This window comes from Hermetia illucens, chromosome 6 (genome assembly GCF_905115235.1).
Source record: "Hermetia illucens chromosome 6, iHerIll2.2.curated.20191125, whole genome shotgun sequence".
Classification (NCBI taxonomy): domain Eukaryota; kingdom Metazoa; phylum Arthropoda; class Insecta; order Diptera; family Stratiomyidae; genus Hermetia; species Hermetia illucens.
This window is the reverse complement of record NC_051854.1, coordinates 66,170,372-66,185,599: the sequence shown is the minus strand read 5'-3', so window position 1 is coordinate 66,185,599 and position 15,228 is coordinate 66,170,372. Positions and strand designations below refer to the sequence as shown.

The window sequence follows — 15,228 nt, the reverse complement described above, 5'->3', positions numbered from 1 at the left end:
AATTGAGCCGGCTTATTCATACGAAGATACAAATAAAGTTAGCTCCCACATGGAAAGTTACAGTAGAATGGTAAAACTTTCCCCCCATTTGAGTTGCTTTTCCCCCAGCAAACCATGTTCTTAAATTATTGAAGAGGAACAGGCCATTCAGTGCAGATCGGGCAAACACTGTGGATTGGGAAAAGCAGTGGTCACCTAATTGGTGTGGTTTGGGTGTGGCCAATCCTAGCGAGCGAATTATTAAAATGTTACAGTAAACTTGTATCTTTTCACCTACCAAACGAAGTCACACTTCTTCTATTTTTTCGAACGAAACAACTTCTCACCTTCCCAGCATGCGTAAATAACACGAAGATGGAAAATTACGCAGTGAAAGGCCTCCAGACATCCCTTAGAATTAGGTCAGATCTTTGTAAGGGAAGCCAGTTAACTCCAATCATCCGTTGCACTGTTTTAAATAAACACAGAAGCAAAGAATTTATGATGTAGTTGACAACATAAAGGTTTCCATGTCAATTTTGGTCAACCACATTTTTAGCTACATTGATCTCGCCAATACAATATTCACTGTACGAATATGAGAAACCTCAAAAGCTTCAAAATTTATTCACACATCTACGACCACATGGAAATCGTACGTGAATTAATTGGCAGATTTCACGCGTAAGTCTGACGAGTAATTTAGCACCTATTTCAGAATTATCGCGTTGAGGCAGATTTTTAGCCTCAGGGTAGCAACAGCCATTATTGGATGAGAAAACAAAATTATGTTTTCTCTGGAAAGTTTCGAGAAATTGTGCCCGGGTGTAGAAAATTTTCTATGTTGTATTTTGAATTGGTGTTTATGGCTAAAACGGTTTTACTATACTGTATACACCAGCATATTGGGGCTCAGTCACTTATTTTTCAGGCTTCAGCCCTGCTGATCTGGTCAATCACCTCTACTGGTTGGTACTAATCTGTGAGAATGGCGACCCTTAAATTTCTTTTCATGCTTTTCGATTTTGTTTGTTTAACAATCACCCTTATTAGGATTATAATCAATTTCATGGTACTCTTAATACGTCCACTGTCGTCGAGTAGGAGAGATTAATTTCGATATACCAACTCACGCAACGTAAGCATGTCCAACATATCAGAGAAAAGTATACCCACGCGGAGTATGCGTGATCAGTAATGCAGGCAACTTTCTGTAAATTCAGTTGGTTGGTATTCCTCGATATTTCTTTTTTAGAGAGTTTTCCTTTAAAACTTTGTTTAACAAAGTATGAGACTTTCACTTGCCTTGATTTCCTGCATCGCTTGTTTACAGTATTGCAGCTTACTATCATGATGATTTGTCTCAAGAGTTTACTTTTCTTTCCTTACTGCTTGAATTTGATATTGGCTTCATCATGTCGTCTGACTTTTTTCAAATCGGTCACCTTATGCTTCCTGGAGGCTGTCATGAACCTAAAAAATTGGCAGTGGCCCAAAGAGCACATCGAGCACCTAAAGTGCAATTGTTCTACATCTCTAGATGTATTTCAAAATCCGTTGAGTGCGCGAAAACCTTCAACATAAATCGTGTTGACCAGTCTCCAAGAAAGCCCAGAGACAGCGAAACATAATTCTGAACATGTGGCCTCAACTTCCTCCTTACCAGCTTGTAACTATAGATTTATATATGTACAAACAGGCCGGAATTTAGCAAAGAGTGAATCATCTGCCTAAATCTGTTAAGGAAAATTAGTGCTGCCCAAAGTTCGGCAGGCCATGTGAACGTAGTGGAATGAAAATTAAATTGCAATTACGAAAATCGGATCTAAGTCCACATTTATTTCTTCTTCTCCTATTCCGATGTCGGTCTTGGGCCTCTCGAAGTTTTCGTCTCCATTTTTCCCAGAGAACGGCCACTTCCTTCAATTTCAAAGACTCAACAGCCTGTAACTTTCGTTGTTCAATGAGTCCTCCTATCTGTTTCGGAGATTTTCAAGTAGTTGTTTACCTTTCACCTCGCCTTTGACGATGCGCCTGGAATTTGTAACATCCACACGCTCTACATGGCCTGCCCACTGGAGCCTAACCTTAATATGGGTGGTGATTTTTGGTTCGTCGTATAATACGTGCATCTCATTGTTGCATCTTAAACGTCATCCGCTGTTCCTCAATATGGCTAAAATTTCCTTAGGACTCGATTTTCAAAAACATTGATTTTTTGCTTTTGTTCACGTCTTGCTACCGTAACATGGACAGGCCAAATTAAAGTTATATATATTGCGAATTTTGTTTACGTTTTACGTCAATGGAGAACTGCGTTATGAAATTCCTTCACGCATTAGCGCAACCTGGATGAAGTGGCGTTCCACAACTGGTGTACTTTGTGATCGACGTATTAACGAACATCTCAAAACTAAAATTTACCGCAATGTCGTCCGTCTTGTCGCTCTCTATGGTTCTGAGTGTTGGCCGAATATAAAAGACAACGAACGTCGTCCGGTAATGGAGAGGAAGATGTTGCGTTGACTAGTGGCGTGACACGTTTTGATCACACCCAAAATGAGGATATTCGTGATCGTTATGGGGTCGCACCGATCGTGGAAAAATTGCGAGAGAGGCGTCTTCCATGGTATGGTCACGCAATTCGTGCTAACGAGAATTGACTTGCCAAGACTGATCCGAACATCGAAGTCGATGGTAAACGACCAAAAGGCAGGCCGAAACAACGGTGGCTTGATACGCTGGATGCGGATTTAAAAGACTCGAGATCGCACCCAGATTAGGCATTCGATAGAGCCAAATGGCGAAACCAATCACGACGAGTCGACTCCGCTTCTGAACGAGACAACGGCTGAAGAAGAAGAAGCCAATACAAGGTAGAATGTTTTGTTTGATCCGCCTGTTGATTTCTTCTGTTTGTCTATGTGTCTGAGCACACAAAACTATCAACTTGTTCGAAGTTGCAATTGTTTGGTGGCGCGTTTTGTCTGATTGGTAACATATATTTCTTTTGGTTTGTGCCATGATTTTGATATTTTCTTCGTTTATTTCCGAGCTAGCTTCGCTACTTCTTCAAACATCAGCAGGGTATCGTTCGCGCTTTCTTTCAATCGTGCCGAGATATTTATATTATATACTCCGCATAGGAAACTGTCTGAAATGATTTGTACAGCAGCGTGGCATTTAGATCCACTGACACCTTTCCGATTATATACTCCAGAGCGATATTAAAAAATGTTGAGGCTAGAGAATTGTCTTGCTTTAATCCGGAGCCTGTGTCGAAACTTCTTATGAATTTATCTTTTACCTCTATTTGAGCACTAGCTTCAGTGAAACACCGGAACTTCAAATTCAAAATATATTTTGAACAGTATTGATCGAGGTTGATGGTAACAGACGTCAATGTGCTTCCTCGTGATGATGTGCTGCCCTCGAACTATGATTAACTCTCTCACTGGCATGTCCATGTCTCAGAAAGGCAGTCTGAGGCATTACAGTTCTCTGTTCGCTGCTTGCAAAAATCTGTAAAGTTTTCTGTTTCTGTAGATGACATTTCAACAAGTTTCTCCTTCCATGCCTCAGGGAATCGTAGTTTCGCCGTAAAGAAGTCCATTCGCATTTCCAGTGGTCTTGTCACCTATTCAATTTACGTCCACGTAGAAAATAAAAATCGCATCTTTTGCATGGGAAAGTCTCATCTTTGTGTCATCGATTGACGTTAGGTATCGTATCACGTTTGGTTCCCTTACTCCCTTACTCCACTCGGCGGCATAGCAAACCAACTGGAATATCTGGCCTAAAGCTATGTATAAAAGTAATCTCATAATTTGTCTATGCAGCTTGTTGTTTGCGCTTTCTCTGAACGCAAAATCAATTGCAGGTCTTCCGTTCAGTACCATTCTCTTCCAACAATTTGCCAATTTTTTCCCTTTGATTCAGCAAGTATGAACCGTCAGCTTCTCGTTCGATCTGAATCCCCAGGTATTGGCTAACTTCTCCTAAGCCTTACATTTTGGCAGTGATTCACCAGCTGTCCGCTGACTGCTCTCGTCATGTCAAGCGTTGCTTCGACCACTAGCAAATCATCGAGGTAGAGTATAATGTAGGCCAGCTGTTTTTCTCTTCTACCTTTGAGTACAAAATCAGTTCTGAAAGGATAGCAGCTGCCTTCAAGTTCCGATCCTAGCTCCTTTAGCCTGTATAGGATCTTGCATAATCTCAGAACGTTATCTTTGCTGGGTATGACAAATCCTTCAGGCTGCTTCAAGAAGATCTATTCATCTACGTCTCCGTTCAGGTATGTACTCATTACATCTTAGTGGTGGACAAGAGATATCTGCGGCGCTGTCTGTGTAAATGGGTCGCGAACCGTCTTCGTAGTCTTCGCCGTACGGTTGCAAGGACCCTATTGCGGCCAAAAGAGCTCTGTGTGTGTAAATCTTCCTGTCACTAACAACTTTCCGCTGGAAAGCCCATTTGCCATTTCTAATACATGATTTTCATCCAATGATTTTGTTTCTTCCTCTGCTGTAAATCGCCACAGCTTTTGCTCTGTAAAAGACAATTTCGATCTTTCGGTTCTCACTACGAAGGCTCTTATCTTTTACTTTCTCTACACTTGTCGCCGTGAACTTTTCGTTTATTAATTTGTCTTGTGTTCGACGATCTAGGGTTTCTTCTTCTCATTTTTACTATTCTCATCTTACAACATCTCACAAGTGACATATCGCCTTGACGACATCTTGTTTATCTTCTCTCTTTCCGACGACTTTCACGGAGTTGCTAACCCAGATTTCTTCTGTTGCTGAATCCAGGATCTTGTATTCTGTATCGTTGCCATGGTAGCCCACCAATATTTCTTCTGCCTTGATATACCACTTCGTTTTTCCTCTAGGAGGAGAGATAAAACTTCGGAGCCAAAAAAATACTCACATGTGACAGGTTAGATTTTCCACCTAGGAGCAATTATTCTGATGTTTTCTTGATGCTCCTGCTTACTATCCTGTTTTGCAAGTATGCCGCTGTCAGCACTCCTTCTTTCTAGAACAGTTTGTCTAGTTCACCTTCAAACACCTCGCAGATCCAATCAACGTTCTGCTCTTTCTTTTCGCGAATCCATTCCGCTGTGGCGTATATGCAATCGTGAATCGCTACTCCACTCCATTTCGTCGAAGGAAGTCTTGTAGTTGTATTGTATTGTAGGCATATTCCTTTCTGTTATCAGATCCGATCGCCACTGACTTTCAGCCAAATCTGTTTACCATTGCTGCAGCATAATCTTTCATTGCATTGGTTAGATCTGTTTTCGGTTTTATCAGTAGAGTCAGAAAGAATCTGTTTCCGCTTCGTGTTTTCGTTTGCATCGGTCTGTTCAAGTTTAATTTAATCAGGATCCCTGGTTTCTTTTCTCTTGGCTTATGTTTCCCTTGATGTTAGCTGTTTTGTGCTGACCATTTTTCTTGATGATCCCTTTTTGCATACTGCTTAACTCCTCAAAGATGCTTTCTGGCAATAGCAGTATTGGTAGCAAGTACGGGTCTCTTTCTGTTTATTTTTCCTTTCCGTCGGAAAGCTTCAAGTTCTGTTAAAATAATCCTTTTTTGGTAAGATTCGCCTAGACAACTGGTTTGAGATCCATTTCTGAACTTCCACTGCTCGGGCCTTCAGATTCTGTTCTTCTTTGGTACTTATTCTTCCATGTTACGCACTCGATTTTAAGGTCCTTCTTGTCAAGGCGCTCAAGAGCGGTGACAAACTCCAAGTATGATTCGGGAACCCTCACCAGTAGAATAGCAGTGTAACCACTGTCATGATGGCATCCATCCCACTCATTGATTCCTCTGTATACTGTATTCCGTACAGTTTTCTTCTTAGGTAAAGCCCGCTTTCGTATGTGAACCGCTCATATTTCTTCATTAGCGCTTGCCACGCTTCATGTACTTCTTGTGTCTTTTGGCTATACGCCAATTTGCTTTTTTCGATGGTCAGGGCTATTTAGATCATAGCTTTGTTACTCTTCTTGCTCCACTCTGCGTCCACCGGCATAGTTGGAGGCTCATTCACCACTTTTCATAGTTCATCACGAACGAGAACTGCTTTTAATTTTGTTCTCCAGGAAACAAAACTTCGTCCATTCAGTAATGGAATGTTTGTCTTAATGTCGTCCTGCATTGTGCCGCTTAACTTCACACCACTTGGAATTACTTGGATTTAGTCGGAACCACCTGTTTTTCACGTAACCTCACTTTATATTCTATTTCTATTACAAATATGAGCTTAAAAACTCGAGGCGTAGCAATACAAACAAACAATTCGGGACACGGTACTTGTTCGTAAATGGGATGGACCGTGTCAAGAGACGTCGAGGTCACTGATCGTGCTGTTTATATAAGTCGATATCGTGGATTGACGCGTCCTCGAATCACTTAAGGGGTTAACCCCATTTATGGTGCAAAAAGTAGCCCATTTTCAGCTTCAGGTCGTTTACGGAACGGATTCTACTCTTTCAACGATCTTATCTCAGTTAATTTTGAAATTAAAATTTAAAGGACGTATTCACAGATAGTTATACTTGAAAAAATGCAATAAAAAAAGTCGATTTTTTTAAAAGTTACAAGTGGAGCTAACTCCTTGAGGATTGTCTGAATTTCCAACACTTCATTTTCTGCTTCAATCAGGATATCTGATATATCATTGGTTTTCCTAGTTGAAATCCTTCTTAGTATTCGTCCACTATATTTTTTTAGAAGGGTTCGGACCTTCTTTCGATTATTTTCGACAACATTTTGCATCATGTACCTTATGTACCAATCTTGCGGCCAGCTTCGTCAAACCAAATAATGAATTCTGAGTTGGAAACCTTCTGTCATTATTTTTATCAGGTATCCCTTTTGTTTTTGACGGATTCTTCGCAGAAGCATTTTTTAACTCCCAGATAATAGTTCTCCTTCACTGTATAATCTTCTGGCAAAAGTGCTTGATGTATATTTCGATGAAACCCTTGAAGATCGCTTTTTTCAACTGAAAATTACGTGATCTTGTCGGTCTTCGTATCATGCCATTCACTCACCTGGTGTCTGAATTACGTGTCGTTCGCATAAGTCCGCGCGTCGTCTACACTAATGACTGGTTTCGTGAATTTTGTATCAGATTCAGTCATGAAATGCATGGCTTTGTTTCAGAAAATGTCATGTAAAGTCATTGCAAGTTCAATTCTATTTTTAAATTTGTAAAAAATCAAAAACGCGGACACAAACAAAAGGTATCTCTTTCACAACTGTTTCATTGCCATAATGCTAAAATTCAAAAAGAATGGAGGAAAAACCGAACGAAAAAAAAAATATAACTTAGATCCAATCAGTATTAACACCATTTGGTGGTAATCTTGCAAATTTCTTCCAGATATTTCATTAATCTTTGTTTAAAATCAATTTTGATACAACACAGTGTACGGATAGCTAAGTTGTTAGAGCACAGGGCTGTCGTACGGAAGGTCGTCGTTCAAATCTCACTTGTGGCAGGGGGATTTGTATCGTGAGTTGACGTCGGATACCAGTCGACTCAGCTGTGAATGAGTACCTGAGTCAAATCAGGGTAATAATCTCGGGCGAGCGCAATGCTGACCACATTGCCTCCTAGTGTACCGTTACGGTCTTGAATGAAGTGCTCTAAAACACTTCAAGACCCTGATCCAATATGAGTTGTTGCGCCAACGATTATTATTATTATTGATACAATACATCCCTCCCAATAAAACTCATAATTAATGATCAGCTGATTGATAACTGTCAAATAGCACAATGGCGGCAATATTTAAATAGTACCCTTAGTCCTTTTTTCTCATTTTGATATATGTACATAAATTGATTTAATTTAATCAATGAAATAAACTCAATCTCAAATTTAAGGGACCCAAAACTCACCACTAATCCCATTCAGAACTCATATCCTGATTCAGAAAATTTTATATCTCCTCCGACGTGGGTTGTGCACATGAGAATGTTATTTTTGCCCTTTGATAGCTCAAATCAAAAGAATCTGAAGCAAAAATAAATATACGAGTATCTCATAAAAATGTGATGGGTTGCTATGAAAAATTCCTTTCAACTTCTCGAATTTCTTTTGGAACTTCTCAATAAATTTCGTTGCCCTGAAGACCATCGTCAATATTCTATTTGGAAGTCTCTTCCACCTCAAAGACTAATGTTTTCCGAGTTCCTCCAAATCATCTATTGCTGGCGCAGTTCCCAGCCACCTAGTCTGAGAGCGACATCAATAAATGCGTATCTATCGCCATCGTTAAAGTTAATTAAATCTAGACACAAAACGAACGTATCTATCCTTGAATACAAAAAAGATATCATAATGAAGTTGCTTTTTCTATGCTAACTTTGACTTACTTCTAGGCCGTTCACTTAGACATCAATATTCTCGACTCAATATCATCACATCGACGTCACCATCACCATCGCCGCTACTTTACCACGTTTCGACTAAAATAAAAATATTTCGCGGCCTCTTGGCGATTTAACAATAAAAACTTAGATATGTACTTGTGATAATGAAAACTAAGATGCAATGAATCGCGTGTTGGAATCGAAGACTGTGTAACACAGAGAGTTCATAACTCGCATGCTTGAAGATACTTTTAGAGAAAACGGGAGGGAGGGTCTTGCATGGGCGTCTGAGCAGCAGAAAGAAAAAGTGACTAACGACCTGCAACAAGCAAGCTTTTTGTGTGAAAGTATTCCCTCAAGTTTTCGGACATAAACAATTTTTTCGCAATTTTTTCATTGGGTCAAAGTTTGGCCGTTGCAGTATTTCCCGTTTCGCTATTCGCTATAGTGTGTGCTGTGAAACGTCGAAAAGCGCGAAAAGCGAGAATTCACTAGCCCCTAGCCCACCGACCGACAATCACCGATTACGTCAGCCGTTGATTGTCGATTGTAACTTCGTGATTACATTCGTGTTTAATACAACAGCGTACAATACAAGATGCATGGCATCCAACACCTATATCGCCAACATGCTCTTGAGAAACAGATTAGTGCAGACGGTTGGCATTCGGCACAGAGTCATATCTCAAATCAGGCTCACCTTTATCATAATTACCCCAACATGCGTGTGAATAGTACCACCTCCTCATCGGGGGCTGATTCGCCGTCTGGATCCATGGCCAAGTCACCCAATTGGTCTCAAGGTAGGTTCATTGATCTATGAGGCAATACTCGTTTCCTAACTTCTTGTGAATCTTTTCAGATAAGGTTCTTGAACAGTTGACTGCATCGAGTCCTCAACCAGTTCCAGAGCTACCAGAAAGTCGATATTTCCGAAGAAATTCGCCAACCAACCTTTACGCACGGTCTTCTGAAAGTAACGGCGGGGGTGGGAGCTTCCGCCGATCTTCTGCCACTATGCGACGCAATGTGAGTCCAGCGTTCGGGAGCAACAGTGTAAGCTTTTCAAGATCAGTTCAGTACCAAGCTCCCAGAGATAACTTCTGAAAGTTGTGGAAATTCAGTAGTTTTGCAAGCTTTTCGATAAATGTGGTTTTGAGGAACTCATGTAGCCGTTTTTCAATGGGTCATTTTCAAATCCGCAGCTTTGCAAAGTCCACTACTTTGAGAGCTTCGTAAAATATTTGTTTTGATTGGGCATTTATCAGATCATTATTTAATTTGCAGCCCGCTAGAAAGTTATCAGACGGCTATGGTTCACCGCCGTCTCAACTGGGTTTCTTTCCCCACGATCTCGATGATATTTACGAGAGTAACAGCGACCTCCAGTACCACACATATGGCGGTTACAGTACAAAAGAGCGACCTTCCATCAACTCCATATTTCATCGAGCTCATGCGTCACATTCGCTGGACGAATACTCACCGCATGCTTCACAAACATCATCCAAGTACAACTTGGAAGATAGACACACCTATCGAAGCCGCTTCGACAATAGTAGCTTCGCAAAGGCTCTGAGCGGCGGAGATGACGAGGAGCAGGGAAAAAAACACCACCATCACCATCATAATCACCACAGTCACCATCATCATTCCCTGCATGAGATGCTGAAGCATTTCGGAAAGAAGGTGCACATATGGTCCAAGAAAGGACACCATCAGTCCAGTGCAAATATGTCGTTGGTTTCGTCGCCTACAAACGATCCTCAGGAGAATTTCCGGAGTCGGTCGAAAAGTTTGGATGTTCACAGTTCGCGAAAGATGACTATGGATTGCGAGACAACGTACCGAATTTACGAGAAAATTGTGAAAGAAGGTGATGATAACTAGCCAACTTGCTGCAGGCCAAGAGATTGCAGACATAGTTTTTGGTTGAGTTCTGTTTTTTGTGCAACTATTTGCCGAAATCCATCTTAATTTACACTAATTTGTGAGCGTTCTCAATGTTCAGTGAGCGTGTGACTAGTCTTAAGTTTGCGGCGATCTTGATACTTGTATTATTTGAATATGATTCAACATTTATTTATTTAGAAAATTCACACTGCAAGTTTGTATACTGAATGTCTTCCTTATCTGTCTAGGTGCGCATATGCGAAGAGCCTCAGCCGACTTAGAGAAACGCAGAGCTTCGCTTGGTGCTAGCCGTGGCTTACGATCGGATGGTACGTTAGATCCATATCATGCGGCTATACTTTTCCGTGATTCAAGAGGGGTAAGTAAAAGTCAAGTTTATTTCATTCATATGTTTGTTGTTGCATCAAGTTATTATATTGAAACAAGTTGATAACGGTGTCAGCGCTAGGTTTGGTCTTGTCAGTCTTTAACCTTGGTGAGACATTTGTTGGGTGGTTATTGGACATAATGCACAAGCATACATTGTATTCTGTTCAACATGTTGTTTGCGATAATCCAATATCCAGTAAAGAGAAAATTCTGAATTTTCAAGAAAAGCGAATACAAGCGGATTCGTCATTCAATTTCTATATGAATAAAAATACTCCAGCAACGAATTTCTGCATAGTGTATTAGTGCACGGCAAAATTTTTGGTATAAAAACAAATGGGGGCATACATGTTTCTTTTAAATGCCCCTGCGTGGGTTAAATGAAACCCATTAATTAGTACTTAAAGAGGAGGTCTTAGTTTTGACATACTTCGCGAAATAAGGGAGCAAGATATCAAAAATTGCAAACTTAAAGCGAAATAGGACCCCGATATCCCCTATACGTCATATTCTGATATCTGATTAAATATATTTGATAATATTACATTAAAATTTTGTGAAATTGATCCGACAACTTCCCTTAAATTCATCCTAGGAGTCGCAAATTGCATTAAAATAGTGGAAAGTTTCACGCATAATACTGGAAAATTTCGTCCAAAACCTGCTATTAGTAACAAAGATTAAAGTTATCAATTTCTTGCAAATTTAATACATCTTAAGTAATTTAAATATGATGCTGATGTTACAATTAACTAGAATTATTGAATATAGGTTGTATTCAAGAAGCCCCAGAAATTCATAAATAGAAAAAAAGACTTAATTTACAAGTAAATTTGTTACTTCTTTCAAATAACATCCATCTGAAATAAAGACGTGTGTTACTTTCACGCATTTCGACTACTCCGTGCACCGCTGGTAGGCCGCCAAAGAAATGACCTTTGGGTAATTGGTGACTTCTCTCCATGTGAAACTTGTAGATCATCATGAAGGTCGGGTCACCATTTCTTTTCTTTTTTTGAAGTTTTCATCGGTATTTGATGTGGATGGGTGTCCTGGGCGAGGTAAATCCTCTACCACTGTGCTGCCACTTTTAAACTTCTTAAACCGGTCATATGCCCGGGTGTCCGGCGTTTCCAGAACGCTTTTTGAAGCATTTTCTGTGTGTTAGCACACGGAATTTCGCTAGCAACACAACATTTTAAATATTTTTTTTTGCTCAGCAAGGCAAAAGGTGAAAATCCGACTGAAACGCCAGGCAGGTACTAATGTTTCATTAGCGCTAAAATATTGACCTTTATCTCAGTGCCAACTTAAAGGAAAATAACTGGTTCTGCGGTGTGCGGTTAATTTAAATTAAAAATTCTGGTACTACTCATAAGGTATACTACTGATGTCGTCTCATATATGAAGTAACTACTTTTCCCCATTCCTTTTAAAGGTCTTGGTAAAAACCAAATCTGATTCTGATCGGTTTACTGTCTGTCTGTTGGCCGGTCTCAAGCATTTTTCTCGGAAACAGCTACACTGGAATGAAATGTGCGGACGTAAGTAGATTTCAAAAATCTGCGAAGACAAATGTTATGCAGTCCGAGATTTCGCACAAATTTTTCAAATCCTCCACCGAAATTGCGTTCCATTCATTGCATCTCATCCCATTTGCCAATGAACTACTGCCTAATTTTGCCATCGTTCGCGGTTACTTGAAATGCCCTTCAGCTCCCCCACGACTTCCCGAGACGCTCGTACTCTGCCTCTACTGTTCTGCGCCAAGTGTCCTTGGGGCGACCCATTCGTCAGCCATCTTCGGAGAGTGGATTCCACTGCTTGGCATAGCCCGCAATGCAATTGCCACCCCCTTAAAGTGTGACCTATCCACCACCACTTCCGGCTTCCGATCACAGTGCGCACAAGTGACAGGCCTATGTGCCGACCAAGTTCTTCCTTTGAGATAGTGTCAAGCCATCCACTTCAATGATACGACGCAGATTGGTATTGACAAAAGCTTGGAGCCTTTGGGTAACAGTCGAGGTTACTTTCCATGTGCTACTCCCATATAGCAACACAGAAAAGCACTAGCACAGAACTGTTTTTACATGATCTTGGTGTTGAGATAACTACATTTCAAGATCTTAGACAGGGCAGCGAACGCGGATCTAGCGCCGTTAATGCGTCAGACAACATCCAATTCGGTGCTACCATCGGCAGAAACCATGCTTCTCAGACATAAAAATTGATCGATGCCTTCGATGCGTTGCCCATTAACACAAATAGGGAGAGTGCGATGACCCGCCAGACTGACAACCTTGGTTTTGTTGGTGTTTATCTTCAATCCAACTCTACTTGCCTCTTTTTCCAAATCCGGAGCCAGTCCACCAAGGTCCATGTCCCGATGAGAGAACACACAGATGTCATCAGCGAAGTCGAGGTGTTTGAAGAAAAATGTCAGGCAGCATGAAGAACGCCACTGATAAAAAGAAATAATATCGGTGAGAGGATACATCCGCGTAGGACCTAAGAATCCTGCGAAATTTTACCCCGAGCCAGCACGTGACCTTTTGCGCCATTATATGTCGCTTTGATGCTCCTCTTGCGTAGCGCACTTCAAATCCGCTCCCTGTTTACGCTATCGAAAACTTTCTCGAAATTGATGAAGAGCAGGTGCAGCGAAGATCTGAACCCCACGAACTGTTCCAAAATGATCCGTGGAGTGTTTATGTGGTCAATGCAGGAGAACGACGGCAGGGAGCACGCCTCCAATTGACGTATTTCAAAATGGGTCCCTTTCTTTAGGATCTTAACGATCATGAGGAGCATCCCCTTCTTCCACTCTCCTGGCAAGGTCGCTTCTGCGCAAAGTATAATTAGTCCACCTTTTGTTTCTTATCCTCGGCTTTAAAAAATCTATTTTCCACGTTGTTGTGGCCATTGTCGTAGCCAAGTCAATGCACTATCTGAGAATGAATCTGAACAAACCAGAATTTTGAACAACTGACCCTAATGAAAAAGGTACGTCAGTACCGTCAGTGACAGTGACTTGCTGAGAACTGAGCGACTTAAGTATTACGGACCGATGCCGTCATCCAATCGTCAACTGGTGTTCTTTGTGTTTGCCGCATCAACGATCGTCTTAAATGCAAAATTTACCACAATGTTGTTCAACCCTCTCGCCATGTCAAATTTCTTCATTTTCTCGAGCCAGTGACCCAGTTCATCTTTTTCTCCAAGTATTTCTGTTCAATGTTGCTTTCATGGAGGATAGCAACGTGGAGTGACCTGCCTTGTCAACTAACGGCACGTCATGCTAGTTTTGCGGAATATGGCAATCATGTCGGTAGATCGAACATGTTCCCGTGATCGACCCATGCCTGATGAATCACCACAGTATTATGTCTGTCCGTGCATTGCACCGAGGTCCCGTAACAATGGACCACACATTCTGCACTGGTCGTTCTCCACTTGCTCTTCTGAAATAGCACACATAATTCCCTTCATCTCAGCAGGAGAGGGTAGATATATCCTTGCGATAAAGGCAGAAATTAGACAATATCTTAATTGTGTTTAAAAGTGTTGAACAAGCCGAGCTGTTTATATGTCAGTTGACCATCGACGTTTGTCATGTTGTGCTTATTTATGCCCCCTCTATTGTGTATCATCATCATCATCATTATTTACGGTGCAACAACCATTATCCGGTCTAAGCTCGTCTTAGTAAGCTACTCCAGATATCTTGGTTTTGGGTCGAGATCCACTAATTGGATATCCGTAACAATTGTCTGGCGTCCTGGCCTACGCCATGGCCCCATATGAGGCAAGGTATGCCTCGTCTTCTTTTTCTAACATAATATTACCTTTATCGACTTTCCGGGCTGGATTATTTTCATCCAAACGGATTAAGTGATCCGCCCACTCCAACTTATTGAGCCGAATTATATCTACAACCTCGCTCATAGATTTCGTCGTTATGTAGATTACGGAATCGTCTATCCTCTTGTAATGGCCCAAAAATTCTTCGAAGGACTCTCCTCTTGAAACGTTTTGAGCGAAACAATTTTTAGTACGCTGAAAATAGGGTTAGCGCATCGTCTTAGCTGTTATCGGTTGCGATTTTCAACCCTAGATAGAAGAAATTATCAACCATCTCAAAGTTGTTCTTAGTTGGAATTGCGATTTGATGTTGTCACTTCTTTGTTCTTCGGTGCTGACGTTGCCACCATGTGCTTCGCAACTCAAGACCTCGCGCCGATAGTCGTCGATGAAGGCAGTTTATACATCTCTGGTTGTCCCTCCCATGTTGTTGTGTATCGGCCGCATAGGCCAGTAGTTGGGTGGACTTAAAGAGGATGGTGCCAATCGCATTTACCTCATCATCGCGGGTCACTTTTTTTAGGGCTCGTTGTCTTCGACAATTGTTGTTGTCAAATGATCTCGAGAGTGATCTTGCTGCTTTTATCTGGGTCGGCCTAGTCGGTCTTATCAATTTGGTCGGGATATCATTTGTTGAAGTTAATGAAAGGATGGTGCAACTGATGGCCATATTTCAACAGTTTTTCATCGTTTGCCACAGAGAGCA

At 41.1% G+C, this 15,228-nt stretch overlaps 1 protein-coding gene across 6 annotated transcripts in view; it reads left to right on the top strand.

The window, feature by feature from the left end:
* LOC119660607 overlaps positions 1-15,228 on the top strand; it is a 586,737-nt gene that overhangs the window by 458,877 nt on the left and 112,632 nt on the right. For 3 of the 6 annotated variants that reach the window (XM_038069298.1, XM_038069300.1, XM_038069299.1), the window contains exons 2-5: positions 8,385-9,178; positions 9,238-9,431; positions 9,663-10,251; positions 10,517-10,647. In XM_038069298.1, the coding sequence (XP_037925226.1) occupies positions 8,974-9,178; positions 9,238-9,431; positions 9,663-10,251; positions 10,517-10,647 (1,119 nt within the window). In that variant the 5' untranslated portion in view covers positions 8,385-8,973. The remainder of the gene's footprint in view (positions 1-8,384; positions 9,179-9,237; positions 9,432-9,662; positions 10,252-10,516; positions 10,648-15,228) is intronic. The other 3 variants (XM_038069301.1, XM_038069297.1, XM_038069296.1) reach the window with 1 other exon arrangement.